General features: G+C 46.5%; 1 protein-coding gene across 1 annotated transcript in view; it reads right to left on the bottom strand.

Annotated features, from left to right (window-relative positions):
* The window catches only part of KAT14 (lysine acetyltransferase 14), a 99,834-nt gene that overhangs the window by 65,782 nt on the left and 9,732 nt on the right, over positions 1–24,320 (bottom strand). Inside the window, exons 2-4 of the mRNA XM_063918146.1 lie at positions 17,910–18,031; positions 14,963–15,084; positions 12,744–12,925 (exon numbers count right to left, since the gene is read on the bottom strand). Of these exons, the coding sequence (XP_063774216.1) occupies positions 12,744–12,925; positions 14,963–15,084; positions 17,910–18,031 (426 nt within the window). The remainder of the gene's footprint in view (positions 1–12,743; positions 12,926–14,962; positions 15,085–17,909; positions 18,032–24,320) is intronic.

The following is a 24,320-nucleotide window of genomic DNA, read 5'->3' as shown; positions in this document are numbered from 1 at the left end:
CATTACAGTGTGGCATTATGTGAATTGTGGGCAATATACATTCAGTCCAAAATATACGTTATGGTAAGAACTCATCTTTGATAACGGTATTTCTCCACGATAACAATGGGATATGATGAAGTGACTGCGGATGTGCACCAATCGGTCAAAACTTTCCGGCCTACCAGCATGCAATGGGAACGTCATTATATCCCCGCCTCCTGGCTCAGGCACATCAGTTGTATTCCAAAGCTCAAGGCAGGAGCATCATAGATAGCCCTAATCAGGCAATAAGAACACACATGCACACCCTTCCGTACAAGAAGGAAGAGGTTAGTGAGTAAAAGGATCCTCAAATCAGGTGCGTCAGGGTGGGATCCCTGTGGATCATGTGGACTTAGGAGAAATACCGTTATCAACGGTAAATTCATACCATAACGTATATTTCTCCGGCAGGGTCCACAGGTTATCCACAGGATAACAATGGGATTTCCCATAGCAGCTTAGTGGTGGGGACGCTCCTGATTGGACAGGAGAATCCTTCGCCCATGATGGACCTACCTTACGAGTAGAGTGAGCAGAGACATTAGCAGGAACAGGGAGATCAGCTTGAGAATATGCTTCTGAAATTGTCATCCGAAGCCATCTTGCCAGTGTCTGCTTATCAGCAGGCCATCCTCTCTTATGAAATCTATACAGAATGAAGAGAGAATCTGTATTTCTGATGGCACTGGTACGATCCACATAGATCCTTAATGCACAGACCACGTCCAGCGATGCATCTCCCGCAGAAAGGCCCGGTACCTGGAAAGCCGGGACTACAATTTCTTCATTAAGGTGGAATTTAGACAGCACCTTAGGAAGATACCGAGATCTAGTTCTTAGAACTTCTTTATCTGGATAAAAAAAAACAGAAATGGGGAACGACATGATAAAGCCCCTAAATCTGATACTCTTCTAGCTGACACCATAAGCCAGGTAGAAAGAAAACTTTAGCTGTCAATCATTTAAGATCCACTTTATTAAGTGGTTTAAATGGGGCAACTTGAAGGGCTTTGAGGACTATACTTGAGTCCCAAGGCACTATAGGAGGAACAAAAGGAGGTTGAATACGCAGCATTCCCTGGAAAAAAGTATGCACGTCCTGTAAGTTGGCAATTTTCTTTTGGACCCATACAGTCAATGCCGACACTTGCACTCTCAAGGAAGCCACCTTCAAACCTTTATCCATTCCTGCCTGAAGGAATGCTAAGACCCTGGAAACTCTGAAAGACTTAGGGCCCATTTTCCATTCACTGCACCAACGAATATAGGTTTGCCATATTCGGTGATAAATGCGAACTGAGGAAGGTTTCCTTGCTCTGAGCATAGTTTGAATTACCTGTTGTGAGAATCCTCTTGACTTCAGGATAGAGATTTCAAGAGCTACGCCGTCAAAGACAGTCGATCCAGATGTCTGTGATAACAAGGACCCTACATCAGTAGATCTGGACGTTGAGGGAGCAGAAGTGGAGCATCCATCAACATTCTCTGCAGATCTGTGTACCAATGCCTTCTGGGCCAGGCCGGAGCTATTAGTATCACGGCACCTTTCCCTTGCTTTACCTTTCTCACCACCCGTGGTAATAGGGTGATTGGAGGAAACACATAAGCCAGATAAAAGTCCCATCTCACTGACAGGGCATCCACAAAGATCACTCTGGGATCCTTTGTTCTTGACCCATATGCGAGCACTTTGTTGTTCAGATGGGATGCCATGAGATCTATCTCTGGCAACCCCCACTTGTCTACTAGAGCCTAGAAGACCTCTGGGTGTAGAGCCCATCCGCTTGCCCGAATGGCATGTCGACTGAGAAAGTCCGCTTCCCAGTTTAGAACTCCCGGAACGAACACTGCGAAGATGAAATTCTGCCCACTTTAGTATGTGACTTACCTCCTTCATTGCTTTTCGGCTGTGAGTTCCTCCCTGATGGTTGAGGTACGCTACTGCAGTCGCATTGTCCGAGCGGATCTGGACCGGTTTCCCCGAAGAATGTCCTTTGCCTGAATCAGTGCCATGTACAGTATATGGCCCGAAGCTCCAATATATTTAGTGGCCGACAACCTTCTTCCTTGATCCATTGCCCTTGGAAACACAACCTTCCCGACACTGCTCCCCAGCCCTGGAGACTGCACCTGTTGTCAGAATTTCCCAGTCCGATATCCAAAAGGGTCTCCCCTTGTCCAGATGGGATGTCTGTAGCCACCAGGCCAATGACCTTCTTACTTTTAACGTAAGAACCACAGTCTGTGTTTTTATCGTCTGATGCAACCCATTCCATTTGGCAAGAATCAGACGCTGCAGAGGCCTCGAGTGGAATTGTGCATACTCCACCATGTCGAATGTTGACACCATCAAACCCATCACATGCATTGCTGCGTGAATGGATACCTTTTGACTGTGTAGCAAGTCCTGAATCCTTGACTGAAACTTGGATATCTTGTTCAGAGGTAAAATTATTCTCTGAAGACTTGAATCCAGTACAGCCCCCAAGTGAGTCATCCGCTGTGACGGAACCAGAGACAATTTCGCCCAATTTATGAGCCACCCGTGCTTCTGCAGACACGTTATTGTCTGTTGCAGATGACATAGGAGCAATTCCTGCGACTGTGCCAGGATTAAAAGATCGTCGAGGTATGGAAAAATTCTTATCCCCTGCTGTCGGAGATAAACTGCCATTACCACCATAATCTTGGTAAATACTCTGGGGGCTGTGGCTAACCTAAAAGGTAGGGCCTGGAACTGAAAATGCTGTTGGAGGATAGCGAACCTGAGATAGCACTGACGGGACAGTGCTATAGAAACATGTAGGTAAGCATCCTGTATATCCAGGGATACCATATAATCCCCTGGCTCCATGGCCAAAGTGATGGAACGTAAAGTCTCCATGTGAAACCGAGGTACCCAAATGTATTTGTTCAGCACTTTGAGATTGAATGGGCCGAAATAACCCATTTGGCTTCTGAACTAAAAACAGGTTGGAGTAAAAACCCTGTCCTCGTTGTGCAGGAGGAACTGGAATGACTACTCCTGACCGAAGCAATGTTTGAACTGCCTCTTGCAAAGCCCTGGCCTTCGTTTCTACCCGAGACGGGCTGGTACAAAAAAACCTTAGAGGAGGGTACTTCTTAAAGGCAAAAGCGTAACCTAGAGATACCGCTTCCTGCACCCATCTGTTGTAGACTGCTGCCAGATCTGTGAAAACTGAAGAAGTCGGCCCCCCACCCTGGGAACCCCAGGTGGAGGCCCACACCATCAGGCTGATGGCTTATTGTCTGTTTTACCAAACGGTCCTCTGGTAGCCCAATACTTTTTAGTCTTACCAGACTTGTTGTATTGGGACTTCCTGCTATCACTTTTACCTTTAGTTTTTCCTTGAGTCCGGAAGGGCCGAAAGGCCGGAACTTTAGGTTTGAAGTTGTATGTGGAAGGAAACTTGACCTTGGAGTCTGCTTCTGACTCCAAAATATCTGTCAATTCTTTACCAAAAAGAATATCTCCAGAAAGGGGCAAAGATTCCAAAACCTTCTTAGATTCTGAATCAGCTTTCCACGTACGTAGCCAAACTGCTCTGCGAGCAGCTATTGTTGAAGCTGATGCCCTGGAGGCAATAGTACCCATATACAATGCTGCTTCTTCCAAGAACATTGCAGCCTGTTTTATATGTGCTATATGGGATTTTTGCTCTCTAGATGCTATTGAAAAATCCCCCTCCAATGCATCAGCCCATGCAGCCACTGCCTTTGCCATCCAAGCTGAAGCCATGGCCGGCCTTATGACTGCCCAAGACAGGGAAAAAATGGTTTTAGAAACCCATCCATTCTACCATCCGTGACATCATTTAATGATGTTGAAGGCAAAGGCAATGTAGATTTTCACTTTAATCGAATCACATGCTTATCTACTTTAGGAGCCACAGCCCTTTTTAAACAATCCCCAACTGGAAGAGGATAATTGGAATTCCATTTCTTAGGAATTCTAAACTTCTTATTAGGCGTAGTCCAAGCCTCTTCCATGATCTCCGTCAGCTGATCTGACCCTGGAAACTCAGTCTTAACTGTTTTGGGACGTTTAAACACAGGTGCCTTGGTTTTTAACACAGGCTCTGCTGAATCCTCTAAGGATAGAATTGCTTTCATTGCTTTAATTAACTCAGATATATCCATTGAGCTGAGACCTTCCTCCTCCTCTTCGTATGCCGAAGTAGAATTGAGCTTTCATCCTCCGATGAATCCTCATCTGAACAATGTGTAGCCTGTGAGGATGAAGATTTACTTACCACCAGCTTATCAGCCTGTTTCTTTTGAGAGGCTGCTGCTGGAAGTGATACACCACAAGCGGGAAGCTGCATGTAAGGGTTAATCATGTAACCTATCCCTGATACAGAAGTTATTATTATTATCCTTTATTTATATGGTGCCACAAGGGATCCACAGCGCCCATTACACAGTACATAATCAAATGAGCAAACAAGAAAACAGCACTTACGGTACAGAACAATATAGGACAGGTATAGAAAACCCGGGGTTAGGTGCCATCAAAGGGAGTATGGAGTATAAGATAGTGTAAGTAAGAAAAGGAAAGGCACATGAGTAAAGAAGTCCCTGCTCTTGCGAGCTTACAATCTAAAAGGTGAGGGGCTAACAGACTGGAGTGACAAAGAAGGGGTAGACAGTGAGCATAGACAAGAGGGTTAGGAGGAGAGTTGGCTGGGTTTGGTGAAGAAGTGGGTCTTGAGAGCCCGTTTGAAGTTTTGTAGAGAGGTGTAGAGTCGGATGGGGAGAGGTAGAGTTGGAGGAATTATCCATTCAGCTATACTGGATAAAGTCAATGCAAACAAAGCCCAAGGTGGATCAACCTGCACCTGAAACTGCCTTGTATTTTTCAAGAACCCCTGGTGAAAGCTAAAACAATTTGCACACAAACCATCCTGAACCAGATCCTGAGAGGATAACACAGCTTTGCAAGACAAACATGATATGAGTGTTGGTGTTGCTATGAGTGTATCTTTCTCACCTTGCCGCTCTTAGACATGATAAATAATCAACACTTCCACAGTGTACTACACAATTTGTGACTGTAATCACTTTAAGTTTTTTAAAGTGACATACAATCCGACCCTACCCATGCACCAGCATTGAGGATCGGAATAAAACAAAACTGACAGAATATAGTAAAGTCAGCAATCACATGGAATACATTAGTATAATAAGCAATATCAATAGTATAATAAGCACATCATCAACTACATTTGAAGTATGTAGGAAAACATATTACTGATCATGTTTAAACAGATCTACCGTATTCATTGCAAAAGAAACAACAGAAAATGTATACAGACTCTTATGCAATTTATCTAACTATTCATACTCAAAAAGGTAGATAGAGACTTAGTGCTGTATTACCCGTACTCAGTAGAGTGGGATACAGGGAGACTCACCTCGCTTCCAGGACCGATCAATACGTTAGCGAACGCTGAGTGGATCCAGACACTACTAGTGTACACTGCCACTCCATAAATCTATAGTGAACACAGACGCTCAGTGAACACAGACGCAGCAGTCACACAGCCACCTATGCGGCGACTGGGTCCCGTTCGTATACAGCATCTGAGACGGAAGCGAGAAACAGTTCATGGCGGGAGACTCGGAGGAAACTGGTCATGAACCGGGGAGAGGGGCGACCAGGAGAGCGTCTGAGTCCCCACTGCTGACATCAACCCTAGGGATCGCGGCCTCATACTATTCCTGGAGCCTATGATCCCTAAGGCCTAGCGCTGGTGCACCCGAGGTGGCAGCCGCGTCAGCAACTGTTTGGTAGTCTCCTCCCAAAACAGTACGGCCGTGTCTTTATTCCCCTTCTAAGCTGAACCGTTGCCTTACCTTCTCCCTGTGCTCCGGCCACAGCCTGGTAACATCTGCTGGACCTGCTAGTATATCCGACAAAGACGCCTGCCGAAACAGCACTGTACTCGTGGGTAAGTGTTGTCATGACACGGTGGAGAGTTGTTGGGGCGACTCTTTCTAAGACACTGTTTAGAATGATTGCTCAGAAAAAATAGTAAGACTATAAAAAAAAAATAAGAAAGCTTAGGGCTGCTGAAACCAGCAGCCCTCTGACCATGGTCCGGCTCCTGCCGTACCAAACAAAAAATAGGATTTTAATACCCACCGGCAAAACCTTTTCTCTTAGTCCGGAGAGGATGCTGGGGATGCTTCAAGAACCATGGGGTACAGACGGGATCCGTAGGAGACATGGGCACTTCAAGACTTTAAAAGGGGTGTGAACTGGCTCCTCCCTCCAAGCCCCTCCTCCAGACCCCAGTTATAGGAACTGTTCCCAGGGAGATGGACATTTCGAGGAAAATGATTTATTTAATTATTTTAAAACTAAGGTGAGATACATACCAGCTCACACCTCAAACACGCCGTACAACATGGCATTCAACAACAACGCATGCAACGGCATGATCAACATCAGTCACAAACTGACTGAACTTAACTCACATGAGTGTAACCATAACCAAACTGCAGATACAGCCCGCACTGGGACGAGCACCCAGCATCCTCTACAGACTAAGAGAAAAGGATTTACCGGTAGGTATTAAAATCCTATTTTCTCATACGTCCTAGAGGATGCTGGGGATACTTCAAGAACCATGGGGTTTATACCAAAGCTCTAGAACGGGCGGGAGAGTGCGGATGACTTTGCAGCACCGATTGACCAAACAAGAGGTCCTCCTCAGCCAGGGTATCAAACTTGTAAAACTTCGCAAAGGTGTATGATCCCGACCAAGTAGCAGCTCGGCAAAGCTGTAATGCCGAGACCCCTCGGCAGCCGCCCAGGATGAGCCCACCTTTCTGGTAGAATGGGCCTTCACCGATTTCGGTAACGGCAATCCTGCCGTAGAATGAGCCTGCTGAATCGTATTACAGATCCAGCGCGCAATAGTCTGCTTAGAAGCAGGAGCCCCAATCTTGTTGGGAGCCCACAGGACAAACAGAGCCTCTGTTTTCCTAATCTGAGCCGTTCTGGCGACATAGATTTTCAAAGCTCTGACCACATCGAGAGACTTCGATTCCGCCAAGGCATCAGTAGCCACTGGCACCACAATAGGCTGGTTCAAGTGAAATGATGAAACCACTTCTGGCAGAAATTGCTGACGAGTTCTCAACTCCGCTCTATCAGCATGGAAGATTAACTAGGGGCTTTTGTGAGACAAAGCCGCCAATTCAGATACCCGCCTTGCGGATGCCAAGGCCAACAACATGACTACTGTCCAAGTAAGGAATTTTAACTCAACCTTTGTGCAGCACGCCTTTCACAAAGGTCTGAACTTCTGGAAGGGAGGCCAATTCTTTCTGAAAAAAGATTGATAAGGCCGAAATTTGTACTTTAATGGAGCCCAAATTTAGGCCTGCATCCACACCTGCTTGCAAAAAATGGAGCAAACGCCCCAGTTGAAAATCCTCCGTAGGAGCCTTCTTGGATTCACACCAAGATACATATTTCCTCCAAATACGGTGGTAATGCTTTGCCGTTACTTCCTTTCTATCCTGAAGAAGTGTGGGAACGACTTCACTGGGAATACCCTTTCGGGCTAGGATTTGGCGTTCAACCGCCATGCCATCAAACGCAGCCGCGGTAAGTCTTGAAACACGCACGGTCCTTGTTGTAACAGGTCCTCCCGTAGAGGAAGAAGCCAGGGAACTTCTATGAGTAACTCCTGAAGATCTGGATACCAGGCCCTCTTTGGCCAGTCTGGAACAATGAGTATCGCCTGAACCCTTGTTCTTCTTATAATCTTTATTACCTTTGGAATGAGTGGAAGTGGAGGGAACACATAGACCGACGGAAACACCCACGGTGTCACTAGGGCGTCCACCGCTATTGCTTGAGGGTCCCTCTACCTTGAAAACAATATCTCTGAAGCTTCTTGTTGAGGCGAGACGCCATCATGTCTATTTGAGGAATTCCCCAACGACTTCTGCAAAGACCTCTTGATGAAGACCCCACTCTCCTGGATGGAGATCGTGTCTGCTGAGGAAGTCTGCTTCCCAGTTGTCCACTCCTGGAACGAAGACTGCTGACAGAGAGCTTGCATATCTCTCCGCCCAGCGAAGAACTTTCGTGGCCTCCGCCATCACCGCTCTGCTCTTTGTTCCGCCCTTGCAGTTTATGTACACCACTGCTGTCATGTTGTCTGACTGAATCAAGACGTGCAGACCGCGAAGAAGATGTTGCGCTTGCAGAATGCCGTTGTAAATGGCCCTAAATTCCAGAATGTTTATGTGCAGACAAGCTTCCTTGCTTGACCATTTTTCCTGAAAATTTCTCCCCTGTGTGACTGCTCCCCAGCCTCGGAGACTTGCATCTGTGGTCACTTGGATCCAATCCTGAATCCCGAACCTGCGTCCCTCCAGGAGGTGAGAACCGTGCAGCCACCACAGAAGGGAGATTCTGGTCCTGGAAGATAGGATTATTTTCCGGTGCATGTCCAGGTGAGATCCGGACCACTTGTCCAACAGGTCCCACTGAAACATTCTGGCATGGAACCTGCCAAACTGGATGGTCTCGTAGGCCGCCACCATCTTCCCCAGCAACCGAGTGCATTGAAGAATCGACACACTTGCCGGTTTCAGAATCTGTTTCACCATGTTCTGTATTTCCAGAGCTTTTTCCTCTGGAAGAAAAACTCTGTGTAATTCTGTATCCAGAATCATACCCAGGAACGACAGCAGTGTGTCAGAACCAGCTGTGATTTTGGCAAGTTTAGGAGCCAACCATGTTGTTGCAGAATCGTCAGTGAGAGTGCAACGTTTTTCAGCAATTGCTCCATGGATCTCGCCTTTATGAGGAGATCGTCCAAGTACGGGATAATTGTGACACCCTGCTTGCGCAGGAGAATCATAACCTTGGTGAAAATTCTCAGAGCCGTGGACAGACCAAACGGCAACATCTGAAATTGGTAATGACAATCCTGAACAGCAAACCTCAGGTAAGCCTGATGTGGAGGCTATATGGGGACGTGTAAGTAGGCATCCTTTATGTCGACTGACACAATAAAATCCCCCTCCTCCAGACTGGAGATCACTGCTCGGAGAGATTCCATCTTGAATTTGAATTTTTTTAGATAGAAATTGAGGGATTTTAGGTTCAGAATCGGTCTACGCCATCCGGCTTCGGGACCACGAACAGGCTCGAATAAAAGCCTTCCCCCTGTTGTGACGGGGGTACCGTGACAATGACTTGATTTTGACACAGCTTTAGTATTGCAGCACATACTACCTCCCTTTCTGGAAGAGAAGCTGGCAAGGCCGATTGAAAGTCTAATTTGTACCCTTGGGTTACTATTTCTAATATCCAAGGATCCAGGGCCAAATGAGCCCAGGCCTGACTGAAGAGTTTGAGACGTGCCCCCACCGGTGTGGACTCCCTCAGAGGAGCCCCAGCGTCATGCGGTGGATTTGGTAGAAGTCGGAGAGGACTTCTGTTCTTGGGAACTTTCCACAGCCTGTGACCTTTTTCCCCTTCTTCCTCTCGTAGCAAGGAAAGAGGACCCTCGTCCTTTTTTGTATTTATTGGGCCGAAAGGACTGCATCTGATAGTGGGCGTTTTCTTTTGTTGTGCAGGAACATAAGGTAAAAATTATGGCTTACCCGCGGTAGCCGTAGATAGCAGGTCAATGAGGCAGTCACCAAACAAGACACTACCGTTAAACGGCAGAGACTCCATAGTCTTCTTAGAGTCCGCATCAGCATTCCATTTAGAATCCACAATGCCCTCCTAGCCGAGACTGCCATGGCATTGGCCCTTGATCCCAAAAGGCCAAAATCCCTCGCAGATTCTTTTAAATATGGTGCAGCGTCCCTGATATGACCCAGAGTCAAAAGCACGCTATCCCTGTCCAGGGTATCTGTTTCAGATGACAAGTTATCTGCCCACTTTTCAACAGTGCAACTCACCCATGCCGAAGCAACGGCAGGCCTGAGTAGCGAACCTGTAATGACATAAATGGATTTTAGTGTATTTTCCTGCTTACGATCCACAGGATCCTTTAGGGCTGCCGTGTCAGGAGATGGAAGCGCCACCTTTTTGGACAGACGCGAGAGAGCTTTGTCCACTGTGGGGGTTGACTCCCACTTTTCCCTGTTCCCAGAGGGGAACGGATATGCCACCGGAATTCTTTTAGGAACCTGCACCTTCTTGTCAGGATTTTCCCAAGCCTTTTCAAAGAGAGCGTTCAGTTCATGAGAGGGAGGAAACGTTATCTCAGGTTTCTTTCCTTTAAACATACAGACCCTTGTATCAGAAACAGCAGGGTCCTCCGTGATATGTAGTAAGTCTTTTATCGCCACAATCATGTACCGAATGCTCTTAGCCAGTTTAGAATTTAATCTGGCATCACTATAGTCGACACTGGAATCAGAGTCCGTGTCGGTATCTGTATCTGCTATCTGGGTAAATGCACGTTTCTGTGACCCTGAAGGGGTCTGAGTTTGCGACAATGCATCCTCCAAGGATCTTCTCCATGTCTGGTTCCTAGACTCAGATTTATCTAATCTCTTAGTCAATCGAGCCACATTCGCATTCAAAACACTCAACATATTTTACCCAATCAGCCGTCGGCGGTGCCGACACAGTCACTCCCACAGTCTTTTCTGTCCCCACTCGAGCCTCCTCCTGGGAAGAGCACTCAGCCTCAGACATGTCGACACACGCGTACCGACACCCACAACCACACTGGGGCTATAGGGGACAGACCCACAGCAAAGCCTGTTAGAGAAACGCAGAGGGAGTTCTGCCAGCTCACAACCCAGCGCCTATCCCGGTACTGAAGCGTGTAAAATGCAGCCCAGACCTGTTAGCACTTTCATAGTTAATAAAATAGCACCAAATCTCTTGTCCGCCGCCCCCCCCCCCGTTTTGCACCCTGTTACTTGTACAGTAGTGTGGGAGGCCAGGCTCAGCGTCTCTGCAGCTTCTGTGAAGAGAAAATGGCGCTGGTCAGAGCTGTGAGGGCTAAGCCACGCCCCCTTAATGGGGCTCTTCAGTCCCGCTTAATTTTATATATTTATCCTGGCAGGGGCCTGTATTTAGTGCCCAGGCACTGTATACACTTGTGCCAGTAGCAAATGAGGTTTTATGCTGCCCAGGGCGCCCCCCCTGCGCCCTGCAGTGTCGTTTTGTATGTGGGAGCATGGCGTGCAGCGCGGTACTTCAAAAGCCGTCTTCTGCCGTCACTGAAGTCTTCTGGTCTTCTACTCACCTGGCTTCTGACTTCTGGCTCTGTAAGGGGGGTGACGGCGCGGCTCAAGGAACGAGCATCTAGGCGTACCTAATGATCAGACCCTCTGGAGCTAATGGTGTCCAGTAGCCTAAGAAGCAGAGCCTTGAAACTCACAGAAATAGGTCTGCTTCTCTCCCCTCAGTCCCATGATGCAGGGAGCCTTTTGCCAGCAGGTCTCCCTGAAAATAATAAACCTACCGTAAGTCTTTTTCTGAAAAACTCTGGAGAGCCTCTCAGTGTGCATCCAGTCTCCCTGGGCACAGAATCTAACTGGAGTCTGGAGGAGGGGCATGGAGGGAGGAGCCAGTTCACACCCCTTTTAAAGTCTTGAAGTGCCCATGTCTCCTACGGATCCCGTCTGTACCCCATGGTTCTTGAAGCATCCCCAGCATCCTCTCCGGACTAAGAGAAAAGGTTTTGCCGGTGGGTATTAAAATCCTATTTTTTGTTTGGTACGGCAGGAGCCGGACCATGGTCAGAGGGCTGCTGGTTTCAGCAGCCCTAAGCTTTCTTATTTTTTTTTTATAGTCTTACTATTTTTTCTGAGCAATCATTCTAAACAGTGTCTTAGAAAGAGTCGCCCCAACAACTCTCCACCGGGTCATGACAACACTTACCCACGAGTACAGTGCTGTTTCGGCAGGCGTCTTTGTCGGATATACTAGCAGGTCCAGCAGATGTTACCAGGCTGTGGCCGGAGCACAGGGAGAAGGTAAGGCAACGGTTCAGCTTAGAAGGGGAATAAAGACACGGCCGTACTGTTTTGGGAGGAGACTACCAAACAGTTGCTGACGCGGCTGCCACCTCGGGTGCACCAGCGCTAGGCCTTAGGGATCATAGGCTCCAGGAATAGTATGAGGCCGCGATCCCTAGGGTTGATGTCAGCAGTGGGGACTCAGACGCTCTCCTGGTCTCCCCTCAGTCCCATGATGCAGGGAGCCTTTTGCCAGCAGGTCTCCCTGAAAATAATAAACCTACCGTAAGTCTTTTTCTGAAAAACTCTGGAGAGCCTCTCAGTGTGCATCCAGTCTCCCTGGGCACAGAATCTAACTGGAGTCTGGAGGAGGGGCATGGAGGGAGGAGCCAGTTCACACCCCTTTTAAAGTCTTGAAGTGCCCATGTCTCCTGCGGATCCCGTCTATACCCCATGGTTCTTGAAGCATCCCTAGCATCCTCTAGGACGTATGAGAAAAAACGATTTGCCTGAGCCAGGAGGCGGGGATATATGGACGGGCCCGTTGCATGCTGGGAGGCCGGAAAGCTTTGACCGATTGGTGCAACTCCGCTGTCGCTTCATCGTATCCCAATGTTATCCTGTGGACCCTGCCAGAAAAATGTTGCCCTTAAAAATTAAAATGTGCCCTCCTCAGAGACCAGCACCCTGTCCTAAAAGAAAACAGAAAAAACACTAAAATGAACACTGCAGGATCGTACCTTTTATCTTTTGTGAAGGGGAGGAATACTTGTCTCCATCAGGTTTCATGGCAGGTGGCTTGTTGTGAACAAGTTTCCACCAGCCTGGTTCTCCAAACTCCTGAGCTCCAGACCTGAAGAACATGGGACTCCCCACAGAGAGACATCCTGCAACGGTGCTCCACCAGGTAGAAGTCTTCTTCCTGAGGAAACATGAGCACAGGATGAGTAATTATTACAGGGATGGACATCAATAACCTTCTGCTGCTGGAGGATGAGGAACAAAAACTATCACCATGCACATCACAGGCATGTCAGCATAAAGGGAAGGTGATGGGAAGGGATTCTTGTTCTCTTTCCTTATGGAACATTTGGTGACAGAGGGATCCAACATGGGTAAATGACATGACCAGGAGGATGGAAATGTAATAAGTTACAGCTCTCCCCACTCTGGTTATAGGCCATCAAGCCAATAAATAATAAATCACTTCTATAACGGAAACTGGTCCTCACCTACTGCAGCATTTTATATAATAATTTTACAATTTATACAATACAGATTATTTTCTTCTATAAAGCACCGGGAGACAAAGGGTTCGATGTCTAATGGCGTCCCCAAAATAAAAGGATAGTCTCAACAGGAACTCCCCGATTATTAATGACTCATTAAAAGGGGTCATTATTTATTAAAAGTGGAGACTCATTAATGCATTAAAAGTGGAGACATTTATGGTAGGGAGAATGAAGGGATAAAACTGACAATTAGAATGGCCACTCACCCTTAATAGCTCTGCATTTGCCTAGCTTCTTAAGTAGGAAACAAACTGATAAACTAGTAATTTATGTATCATGCTGGTGCAAGCCAATGCATGCATGGTGTAAACCCAGCACAATGGTCTTTGATGATGCAACACGGAAGATAGAATTGTTTACTAACAGTGAAAAGCTGGCTATTATGATAATTTATCATTGTATATGGAGATCCTGGATTACATATGCTCATTCCAAGAATTGAAGCCAGGATGTATGTGTGTGGGATGGGGTGAGAGGGAGTGATAGTGGGCCACTTGGAGGTTCTTGTCTTACCTGCTCTTTAATCTTCCAAAACTAATTTTGGGCTAAAGACTGTCCGTTCTGGAACAGCATTCTGCCTACTCTATTTTAAGTGATTGTTCCTAATATTAACTATCCAATTCTTTTGTATGGTTGATGTTGATTTAAATGCCACAAGACCCCAAGGACAAAACAATGTGTTTTACCCCAGGAGCAGACAGCTGTGTCCTCTGAATGGGTAGCATAAGCTAGTGCAGCAGCCACTTAAAGAGATCATACTTGTTTATAGTGAATGTAACCTTGTTACTCAGGAAGCACAGGAAACACCTACAATAGTACATGCTTCTTCTTGCCCTGTAGCAGTAGAATGCAGTAATCAGTTAAATGGGGTGTAGTATGGTATGCCGGCGGCCGGGCTCCCGGCGACCAGCATACCGGCGCCGGGAGCCCGACCGACGGCATACCGACAGTGTGGCGAGCACAAAGGAGCCCCTTGCGGGCTTCATGTTTCGCACGCCACGCTATTTATTCTCCCTCCAGGGGGGTCGTGGACCCCCACGAGGAAGAATAGCTGTCGGTATGCAGGGTGTCGGGAACCCGGCGCCGGTGTACTGTGCGCCGGGATCCCGACATTCGGCATACTGAAGACTACCCGTTAAATTATATAAATGGCAATCGGCGGTTTAGTCCAATACACATCCAAGCATCAAATGTAAAAAGGTAGTGTTTCACCCACTCTCAAAGCCTTAAATTACCAGCATACCACATGAGATATTGTACTGAAATGCCCCCAATAACTAAAATGCTTCCTCTGCCCCATACTCCCCTAGTTGTGCAGACTTTGAGTCAGATTCTAAGGGTTTTGCTGCCCGCCACCCTCCATCTGCTCTGTAGACCAGTAACGGGCAGCCAGTGACTCACGCTGGCATGGCTGATCAGCAAAAGATAAGAAACAGACCAAGTCCCTGACTGAAGCTATGCACAGAAGAATAGAAGATGGCAGCAACACCTTAAGAAAGGTGTATTTGAAAAGTTTCTACGGTTACCATGTTCCAGTGGTTTATGTTCTTCACTCTAGTAGAAGAATACCGCAGCTATTTACTAGGTGAAGCTATTTGGTTGGCTGACCACTGGAGGAAAATCGTGGTGTGTTCCACAAATTAGCAATCTATTTTCTATACTCTCACCTATTCCCCAGTAAGAAGGTCCAGTGCTTCTCTATAAATGAGCAGATGTCTTCTTTCCATCGGAAGTAGCCCTGACGACCAGATCCTTCCAGTGACAGGTTGTACATTGCCAGCATGACCACCTGTAATATGACAAACATGTCCTTCATGCCTCAGCCACTATTAATCATTTTTCTGCTAATATTTGATAAAAATGAATAGAACAACCAACAGTCATTTTAAATAACCAGTAAACTCCCAACCCTGCACCTTCTCCCAGTTGGAGTAACACTTAGCATAGAACAACAGTGCATAGTCAACAGACAAGTGCACATTTAGGGTGAAACTTCTGACTCTTTTATTTAAAGTTTTATTCCTATACCAGAAGAGAGCATAGCCAGAAAGTTGCAGAACCGTGGCAGAAGTCTGCAGTAAATAATGAAAGCCACATGTTATGCATAGCAGATATATACCAGACACAAATCACATTATGGACGGTTTGTTATATTCATTTTTAATTGAGAAACAGATGCAATGCATCATTCCCTCTATAAATCAGGTGTTTATAGGGGGCTTTCTGAACATTTCAATGCATGCACCTGATGAAGCTGGATTCTTATTGACCAGTGAAACGCATTGAGCCTGTAACTTGCCACTTTGGACTCCTACCACCCATCATCTGAATATACTTTGGCCTGCAAAACTCTCCTTCAAATCGATATCTGCAGCGACCTAGCTACCATGTGGATTACCCCTTCAGCGTCACCTTTACATCAACTGCCTGCTAAGAGATTACTGGGGAATGCTATACCACAATTTGGTAACTTTTGCTGCTATAAGTGACCTATGGAAATACACTGAAGGGGGTATTAGTCCAGTGATTGGCAATATAGAAAAGTGAGACCACTGGTAATATATTATTTGTTCACATGTCTTAATAAATTGTTACTTTCATAGAAACCGTCCATCTTCAGATTTATCTTTCAGCTAGCGCTGGTATCTTTTCCTTTCACAGATCTCATTATTCCTTATGTAGTTTATTGCACCAATAATCCAATAATCTGTGATTGCGTAGATCTGGTCCTGCAACGTCAGTCGCAGTGCCCCAAAAGCCAAAGTATTAGTGCCATGCTGCATGCATTTGGGCCCAGTGATGGGGAGTATTCCAGAAAATGGGCGTGCGGAAGCCAGTGGGTCCATTCCTGGACTCCACTTCTCTGGCCCACACAGAGTAATTGGCCAGGAGAACCCAAGTAATCTCAGAGTGACTCAGATGTCCGATATTCACATACTTGATCTGATGCTGCATCTTCGGACACAGCAGCAGATCACAGAAGCCGACAGAGGGAGTCTCTTTACTTAAGAAGACTCCTGCGACTTTAGCATATTTTTACTTTGGTGTGGCTGTGCAATTAACGTACATCTCTGAATCAGGCCCAACAAACATGAAATAACTTAATATAAACATGTAAGTAAATAAGTCAAATCCTCCTCAATAGCTTACCATGTCATAAGGGAAATGCTTCACTAATGCAAAAAACCCCACTAACTAGCCACAGCTATTGACCTACACCGGCCCCCATTAAGGCACTGTTCTAACAAAGTGGGAGGGGCCACAGCTGTCTGTAATTGAGTGGGGGAGGTAAAACCAGTAGCGGATCTTGCTACGGGCACACAGGATTTTTGCCCGGGGCACCGCCTTCCGGAGGGCACTGCTGCAGCAAGATCCGCTACTGGTGGTGCCCCCCGGTGCTGTGCTGTCACTGCTGTGCGCGATGACGTCATCGCGCACGGCATTGTGGGACCGGCACATAGATGCTAGGAGTCATAATTGACCTCTAGTGTCTATGCTGTGCTATGGGAGAGACGTCATGATGTCTCTCCCATAGAACAGAGGAGCGGCGCCGGCAGCCGGAAGCGGAGGTCAGCAGCGGTCGGGAATCAGAAGCGGGTATGGTATTAATTTTTTTCTTTTTTTGTTGTAAGCGGCACAAACTAGGGGGCACAACTCTACTGGGGGCATACCCTTTGTGAAGCCACGCCCCTATTTTCGCCCGGCGCCACAAGGACTAGAATCGGCCCCGGGTAAAACCTTACTTTTTAAACAGACCTGTAGTGGACTGTCTAGCTAACAGCCAACAATATATTTTACCTTCATAGTTTTGATCTAGAAAAATTAAATTTTTGTATTTTCAGACCTTTAATGCCACTTACAAGACAAAAAGAAAAAAGTAAATGGAATATTAATCTGAAAATTGAAAAGGTAACTCTTAAGCATGACTCAGTAAATGATCTGATGATGATTCTCGTGTTATGTTGGCTATTAATACACAATATAGCATGAAACACTATGCAAAACAGCTTGAATGGGAAAAGGTTAAACATACAAACAGACACATTGCTTTGGGACTAACCAATTCATGTTAAGTAAAAGACACACCTACATGTATTCAGTCCCTAATTCCTTTTGTCTTTTAAAGGAAACATTTTTAACAGATGAGCCATATAGCCCATCACTTTTCTAGGAACCTGTGACACCACTAAAGGTGCATACACACTTGCCGATAAAGTAAACGACGTCGCTCAATTTGAGCTTCCTGAGCGACGTTGTTTACTATATCGCCCAGTGTGTATGCTGCGGACGATGAACGATGCATGGCACCGCGCATCACTCATCGTCACCCTCCCTCGGCTGTGCATGCAGCTCAATTTGGACTATCTTCCATGAGCTGCATGCACGGACCGTTGTGTATGCCCGCCATCCGGCGGCCCGGCAAGGGGACACATTGGGCGATGTCGCTCACTGAGCACAGCGCGTAGTGTGTACCCAGCTAAAGGCACTGCCTAATATTCTTACCTTATTATGTATGAGGTACTAGTCTCTAGGTGACAATCTAGAATTGTCCTAACCAAAGTCCAGCAACACAGCACGCTATGGATTCTCATTAGACAAAGCATGTTCACTTACCTGCTGCCAAGTCAGCCTTAAACGTTCAAACTCCTCCTTGCCATCTTCAGAACAGTCACTGCATATGAACTTGAAGAAGTTGTCCCCTTTTATGTGACTTGGCGGGTCTCCTTGGAGCTGACCTGGAAATGGATAATGTGACATCTTTAGTTAAGGAGTACACCGCATATATCTTCCTGAAGTACAATGCACCCTTAATACCACTGCTGTCACTTACCATCTCTGTGTATTTTCAAAGTACATTAATATGTATGTATTCCATTGCATAATAATTGAAATAATTATACCATGCCTGTTAGCAGAAACAGAACGCATATGGAATGGGGTGAAAAGAATTGAATACCGCCCACAGTGTTGACATATATGATATTGACATGGTTAAAATGTCAACTAGAAAATGTTGACATGGACAGAATGCTAACATTAGGGTTAGAGTTAGGGTTACCTTTAAGCCACATTGTCAACTTTTTATTACTGTCGACACAATGATCATGTTGACATTCTCATGTCGACCTGTTTTATGCCAACATTCAAAACCTTTATTTTAGATTATCCCTCCATGTAAGCCTTTTTACAGTCCCACATTTTGGGTCCGATTCAATTGTTTTATTTACGGCTGCTACTAGATGGTGCCTGACAGCACCAATTCAATTGTTTTGCAATTTGGGCGCCCAGCAGCCATGGAGGACACATTTTTTCCCCCAGCCTCCTGAGGTGCGAGAAAAAATGTGTGTAAACTCAGCATTTTGGGTTTGGACTCCCAAAGCAGGAGTTTAGATGGGTTTAAGTCAACTAAACCCGGTCGTTTGGGTGCGACAAAGCTGAATGCCAAAGTCCTGAAGTCCTTCTTTTATATAGAGGTGTTTTGTGTTTCTTAATGACCAAATTAATAAGTTCACTTACTTAGCATCTCCTGGCTCCACTGACCTTCGTTACTGATATGGGAGTGGTAAGGGTGTACAAACCGTTTCACAAGTGGCTTCTTCATGTCATCTAATTTTATGGATGAATAAATTCTGTAATAGTATTGGCACATCAGATAACACTAAACAGTAGCAGATGATGAGGACTGGATGTTTGTTAGTGAAGTCATGACATGTAAAACCATTTAAAAGGGAAGGTGAACTTTTTAAAAAAAATATTATTTAGTCTATTACAGAAGACTCAGGGCAGACTAAACGCAAAGTTAAAAGTGCGACTTTTTAATGTGGGAAAACCCACTGCCACTTTTTGCTATTTAATTAGAAATCCACGCTAAATTATTGGAGTCATTTTTTTATGTAATTTTCTCTAAAAAGCAGAAAAATAGGTTTAATTATGTGGGGCATGTATGTTGGGTGTTGTATTGATAAGAAATGAGTTTTTAACTAGGAGTTTCCTGTGTTTCGCCCAATATTTTACAAACGCATCTATATAATAGCTCAAGACATTTAAATGTATCCCAAATAATATAAACACCTTTATTTGCTGAACGACAATTGCATGAGCTTCAAGCAGTTTTCACACTACAGAATGTATGTGCAACACTGGCTGGACGCCCATGACTTGCCATTTCCAAATGAATTGCACAAGCCGTCTTTTTCTGGCAAAAATATCATGTGGTATACGCAGAAACTTAATGCAAAGTACAGTACTCATAGCTACAGTAACTTATTTAGCCCCCAGTCTATTTTGTCTCATTTCTGTGTGTAACATTATGCGCATACAAATATTTAGAGACGCTCTAATCAGATTTTGTGTTTACTATTTGACTAAAAATATTTAAAATAAATGCATAATTATTTGTATTTCATTTTATAGAACTTTACCAGTTTTGTTCCAAATCTTCTAGCAGATTGCAACATTCAGTTGAGTGTCATTATTTTTGTATCCTTATAATATCAATTTCATATCTTCCCAGAGCCCACCTCTTATACCCCTTTCACACCAAAATCCTGGGTCTAACCCAGGTTTAGGAACACTAGGGGTAAGTCAGAGTTGATTGCAGCAGCAAATTTGTTAGCAGTCGGGCAAAACCATAGGGGTCATTCCGACCCGTTCGCACGCAGCGGTTTATCGCTGCAGTGCGAACGGGTGCGGAATGCGCATGCACGGCAGGCGCAGTGCGTAACGTTGCCCGGCGACAGGGGTCGCTGGGTTACGTCGCGACTTAGAAAGGAGGCGGTTGCAGAGCCGACCACTAAGAAGACTGACGGGAAGGAGGTGTGCCAGGGCGGATCTGGACCGTCTGGAGACGTTTTCTGGGAGTGGCGAGTATAACGCAGGTGTGTCCAGGACAACGGAGGGCGGAGGAGTGACGTCAAAGTCGGCCCCATCATCGCTGGATCCATCGCACAGGGTAAGTAGGTATAGGCCTAGTCTACTTCTGCTTGAAATTGTTTTAGCTTAGCTGGGCTGCACAAGCGATCGCAGCCCTGCTAAGCTAAAATACACTCCCCCAATGGCGTGTACTAGTTGATTGCAGCAGCAGCAAAAAGTTGCTGGCTGCGATCAACTCGGAATGACCACCCATGTGCACTGCAGGGGATGCAGATGTAACATGAGCAAAGAGTTAGATTTGGGTGGGTTATTTTGTTTCTGTGCAGGGTAAATACTGGCTGCTTTATTTTTACACTGCAATTTAGATTTCAGGTTGAACACACCCCACCCAAATCTAACTCTATCTGCACATGTTATATCTGCCCCCCCACCCCTGCAGTGCACATGGTTTTGCCCAACTGCTAACAAATTTGCTGCTGCGATCAACTCTGAAGTCAGACCCGCATACCCTCCTATATTGCAAAGCCTGAAATCGGTACAAAAAAGGAAAGTGGGCTTGGTCCCGCGGCACTGCCATTTAACTCTATGGGACTACTGGAGACACTGAACCTGGTACAAGGCCCCTTTTGGCCAGTACAGACCATGAAAAAACTGTACTGTACCGGCCAAAAAGGTGGTGTTGGAAGGTATGGACCCGGGAAAGATTCTGTTTCATATTGCGCCTTACAAGGGTGCAGTGTTAACTGGTCTGCCGGAGCTTGGAGATGTCATCATCTGCAAGTGCTGGGGATCCGGCTCTCCCAATGCTGTAAACACAGAACCCAGGTCTTGTGACCCTTATGACCCCGGTCACCCATTCACACTACCCCTTAACCCGGATCCTGCTCGCTACCAAAGTTGAATTACCGGGTCACTGGACCTAGGTTATTTTTCGGGGACCCCTTTCACACTGAGCCGCAAAACATGTTAACCCAGTAATAACCAATGTTATTGTGGCGGCGTGAATGGGGTATTAAGGGTATATTTACTAAGCCTTGGATGGAGGTAAAGTAGATGAAGATAACGAGATTTATGGTAAAAACTTACCGCTGTTAAATCTCTTTCTGCGAGGTACACTGGGCTCCACAAGGAATTACATCTGGGTGTAGAGTAGGATCTTGATCCGAGGCACCAACAGGCTCAAAGCTTTTGATTGTTCCCAAGATGCACAGCGCCGCCTCCTCTATAACCCCGCCTCCATGCCAGGGAGCTCAGTTTTGTTAACCAGCCCAATGCAGTAGCAGGTACCAGAGACGCCACCCGATTGTAGCTAAATACACCACACACTCACCACAGGAGAGGGTGTCAGCGGCTATGCCAATACCAACCCGAAAAAAGCTAAGTGCGTCAGGGTGGGCGCCTTGTGGAGCCCAGTGTACCTCGCAGAAAGAGATTTAACAACGGTAAGTTCTTACCATAAATCTCGTTTTCTGCTGCGGGGTTCACTGGGCTCCACAAGGAATTACATCGGGGATGTCCTAAAGCAGTTCCTCACGGGAGGGGACGCACAGTAGCGGGCACAAGAACCCGGCGTCCAAAGGAAGCATACTGGGAAGCGGTGGTATCGAAGGCATAGAACTTTATAAACGTGTTCCCTGAGGATCACGTAGCCGCCTTGCACAATTGTTCAAGGGTCGCACCCCGGTGGGCCGCCCAAGAAGGTCCAACCAACCGAGTAGAATGGGCTTTGATGGTAGCAGGAACTGGATGACCAGCCTGTACATAAGCATGTGCAATCACCATTCTAATCCATCTGGCCAGAGTCTGCTTGGAAGCAGGCCAGCCATGTTTGTGAAAACCAAACAACACAAAGAGAGAATCAGATTTCCTAATGGAGGAAGTTCTGTTCACATAGATACGGAGAGCCCGTACCACATCCAAAGATCGCTCTTTGGAAGACAAATCAGGAGAATTAAAGGCCGGAACCACAATCTCCTGGTTAAGGTGGCAGGAAGACACCACCTTGGGTAAATAACCTGGGCGTGTTCGAAGCACCGCCCGGTCACGGTGAAAAATCAAATAGGGAGACTTATAGGACAAGGCACCCAAGTCCGAGACCCTTCTAGCTGAAGCAATAGCCAGCAAAAACAACACCTTAAGGCAGTGGTTTCCAAACTTTTTTGAATCACGGCGCCCTAGAATATCAGAATTTTTTTCACGGCACCCTTAGGCCAAAAATTTCTTATTGAGAAGTTTAGAAAGAAATATTACATTAAGTGGATCGCATTTATATGTCATCCTTAGGGTCAGTTGTGTGGTGAGGGACAAGATTTGCTTCTGTTTGGCCACATATTTTATGACTAACAGCCACCAGCACTGGTTTTGCCTATTATATTGACCATGAATAATTTGAATTGGTCCTGGACCACCAACCCAGGGCACCCCTGCAAGTGTCCCGAGACACCCCAGGGAGCCACGGCACACAGGTTGGGAACCTCTGCCTTAAGGGAAAGCCACTTAAGGTCAGCAGAGGTAAGAGGCTCAAACGGGGACTCTTGTAAGGCCTCCAAGACCACCGACAAATCCCAAGGGGCCACAGGTGGCACATAAGGAGTCTGAATCCTCAACACACCCTGAGTGAATGTATGGACATCAGGTAGGGAAGCGATCTTTCTCTGAAACTAAACAGACAAGGCAGAGATATGCACCTTGAAAGAGGCCAGACGCAGGCCCAAATCCAGGCCTTGTTGTAGAAAGGCCAAAAGTTTGGCCGTACTAAACTTGAAAACATCATGATTGTGAGACGCACACCAAGTAAAGTAAGCATTCCAGACCCTATGGTATATCCGAGCAGAAGCCGGCTTACGGGCCTTAAACATAGTTTGAACGACCGCCTCAGAAAAACCCTTGGCCCTCAGGACGGAAACTTTAAGAGCCATGCCGTCAAAGCCAGCTGATCCGTGTGGATCACAGGAATTTTACCGGAAAGAGAGATAATGGGCAACCATAGTGTGATATTGTTTAAAAATTTAATACATCACACAAGACAACATGACAATTAAAAACAATCCTAAAATACAAAAACCACACAATGGTGGTGCAGACATTCACTGGTAGGGCTGACACCCTGGGCAACAACAGTAGAAATGGCTGATTACCGGCTAGAACTGGCTCACGTCAGTTCTATAAGCATGAATGACACAGAGTAAATCACCAGGCTGCAGCAAGGGATTTCCCAGTCCCAGGACTCCTTCAGACACCGGCTCAGTCCACACTCGTCGTTCACATTCAGGAGGTCAGTCCAATGAGCACCTACGCGTTACGACCCTCCTCGGGTCTTTCTCAAGGTCAGCTCACACTGAGAGTCTGTTCCTGTATAATACGTCTGAAGGATGTTATGGATCTGAGAGCCGGGCGTGACTAAGGCTCTACTGACGTAGAGTGAGGCGCTGGTCGAGCGGTATTCCACGTATCTTTTTTCCTATGGTAGTATAATGACCCTTGACGGCGGATTGTAGCAGTCATAACTGCCATTACTTTGGTGAAAACTCGCGGAGCCGTTGTCAAACCAAAGGGTAATGCCCGAAATTGGTAATGAAGTACTGCTGATGAGATACTGCAATAGGAATATGTAGGTAGGCATCCTGTATGTCCAGGGAGACCATATAGTCCCCAGGCTCCATGGCCAGAACAATAGAGCGCAGCGTTTCCATACGGAACTTGGAGATCCGCACATGCTTGTTCAAGGACTTCGGATTGAGAATGGGACGCGAGGACCCGTTCAGTTTCGGGACTAGAAACAGCGGTGAATAGAACCCCTTGCCCTCTTAGTCTGAGGCACCTGTACCACCACTCCTGTGGACAGGAGGGAACGTACCACCGAGTGCAACGTGTTTGCTTTTGCCGGAGAGGCACATCTGTCGGGCAAAATCGATGAGGGGGACGATTCTTGAAGGGTATGGCGTAACCTTGAGCAACGACTTCCCTTACCCAGGTATCCAAAGTAGTCTTCAACCATTCCTGGGTAAAATCTAGAAGTCGGCCACCCACCCTGGGATCCCCCCAGAGGGAGGCCCGCCCCGTCATGCGGCCGGCTTGTCAGTTTTGGAAGCTGGCTGACGGACGGCACAGGCACGCTTCGGTCTGGGCTTGGCAGGCCTGGAAGCACGAGCT

This window comes from Pseudophryne corroboree, chromosome 4, assembly GCF_028390025.1.
Source record: "Pseudophryne corroboree isolate aPseCor3 chromosome 4, aPseCor3.hap2, whole genome shotgun sequence".
Lineage (NCBI taxonomy): Eukaryota > Metazoa > Chordata > Amphibia > Anura > Myobatrachidae > Pseudophryne > Pseudophryne corroboree.
The sequence above is the reverse complement of the archived record's forward strand: the minus strand, read 5'-3'. Positions and strand labels throughout refer to the sequence as shown.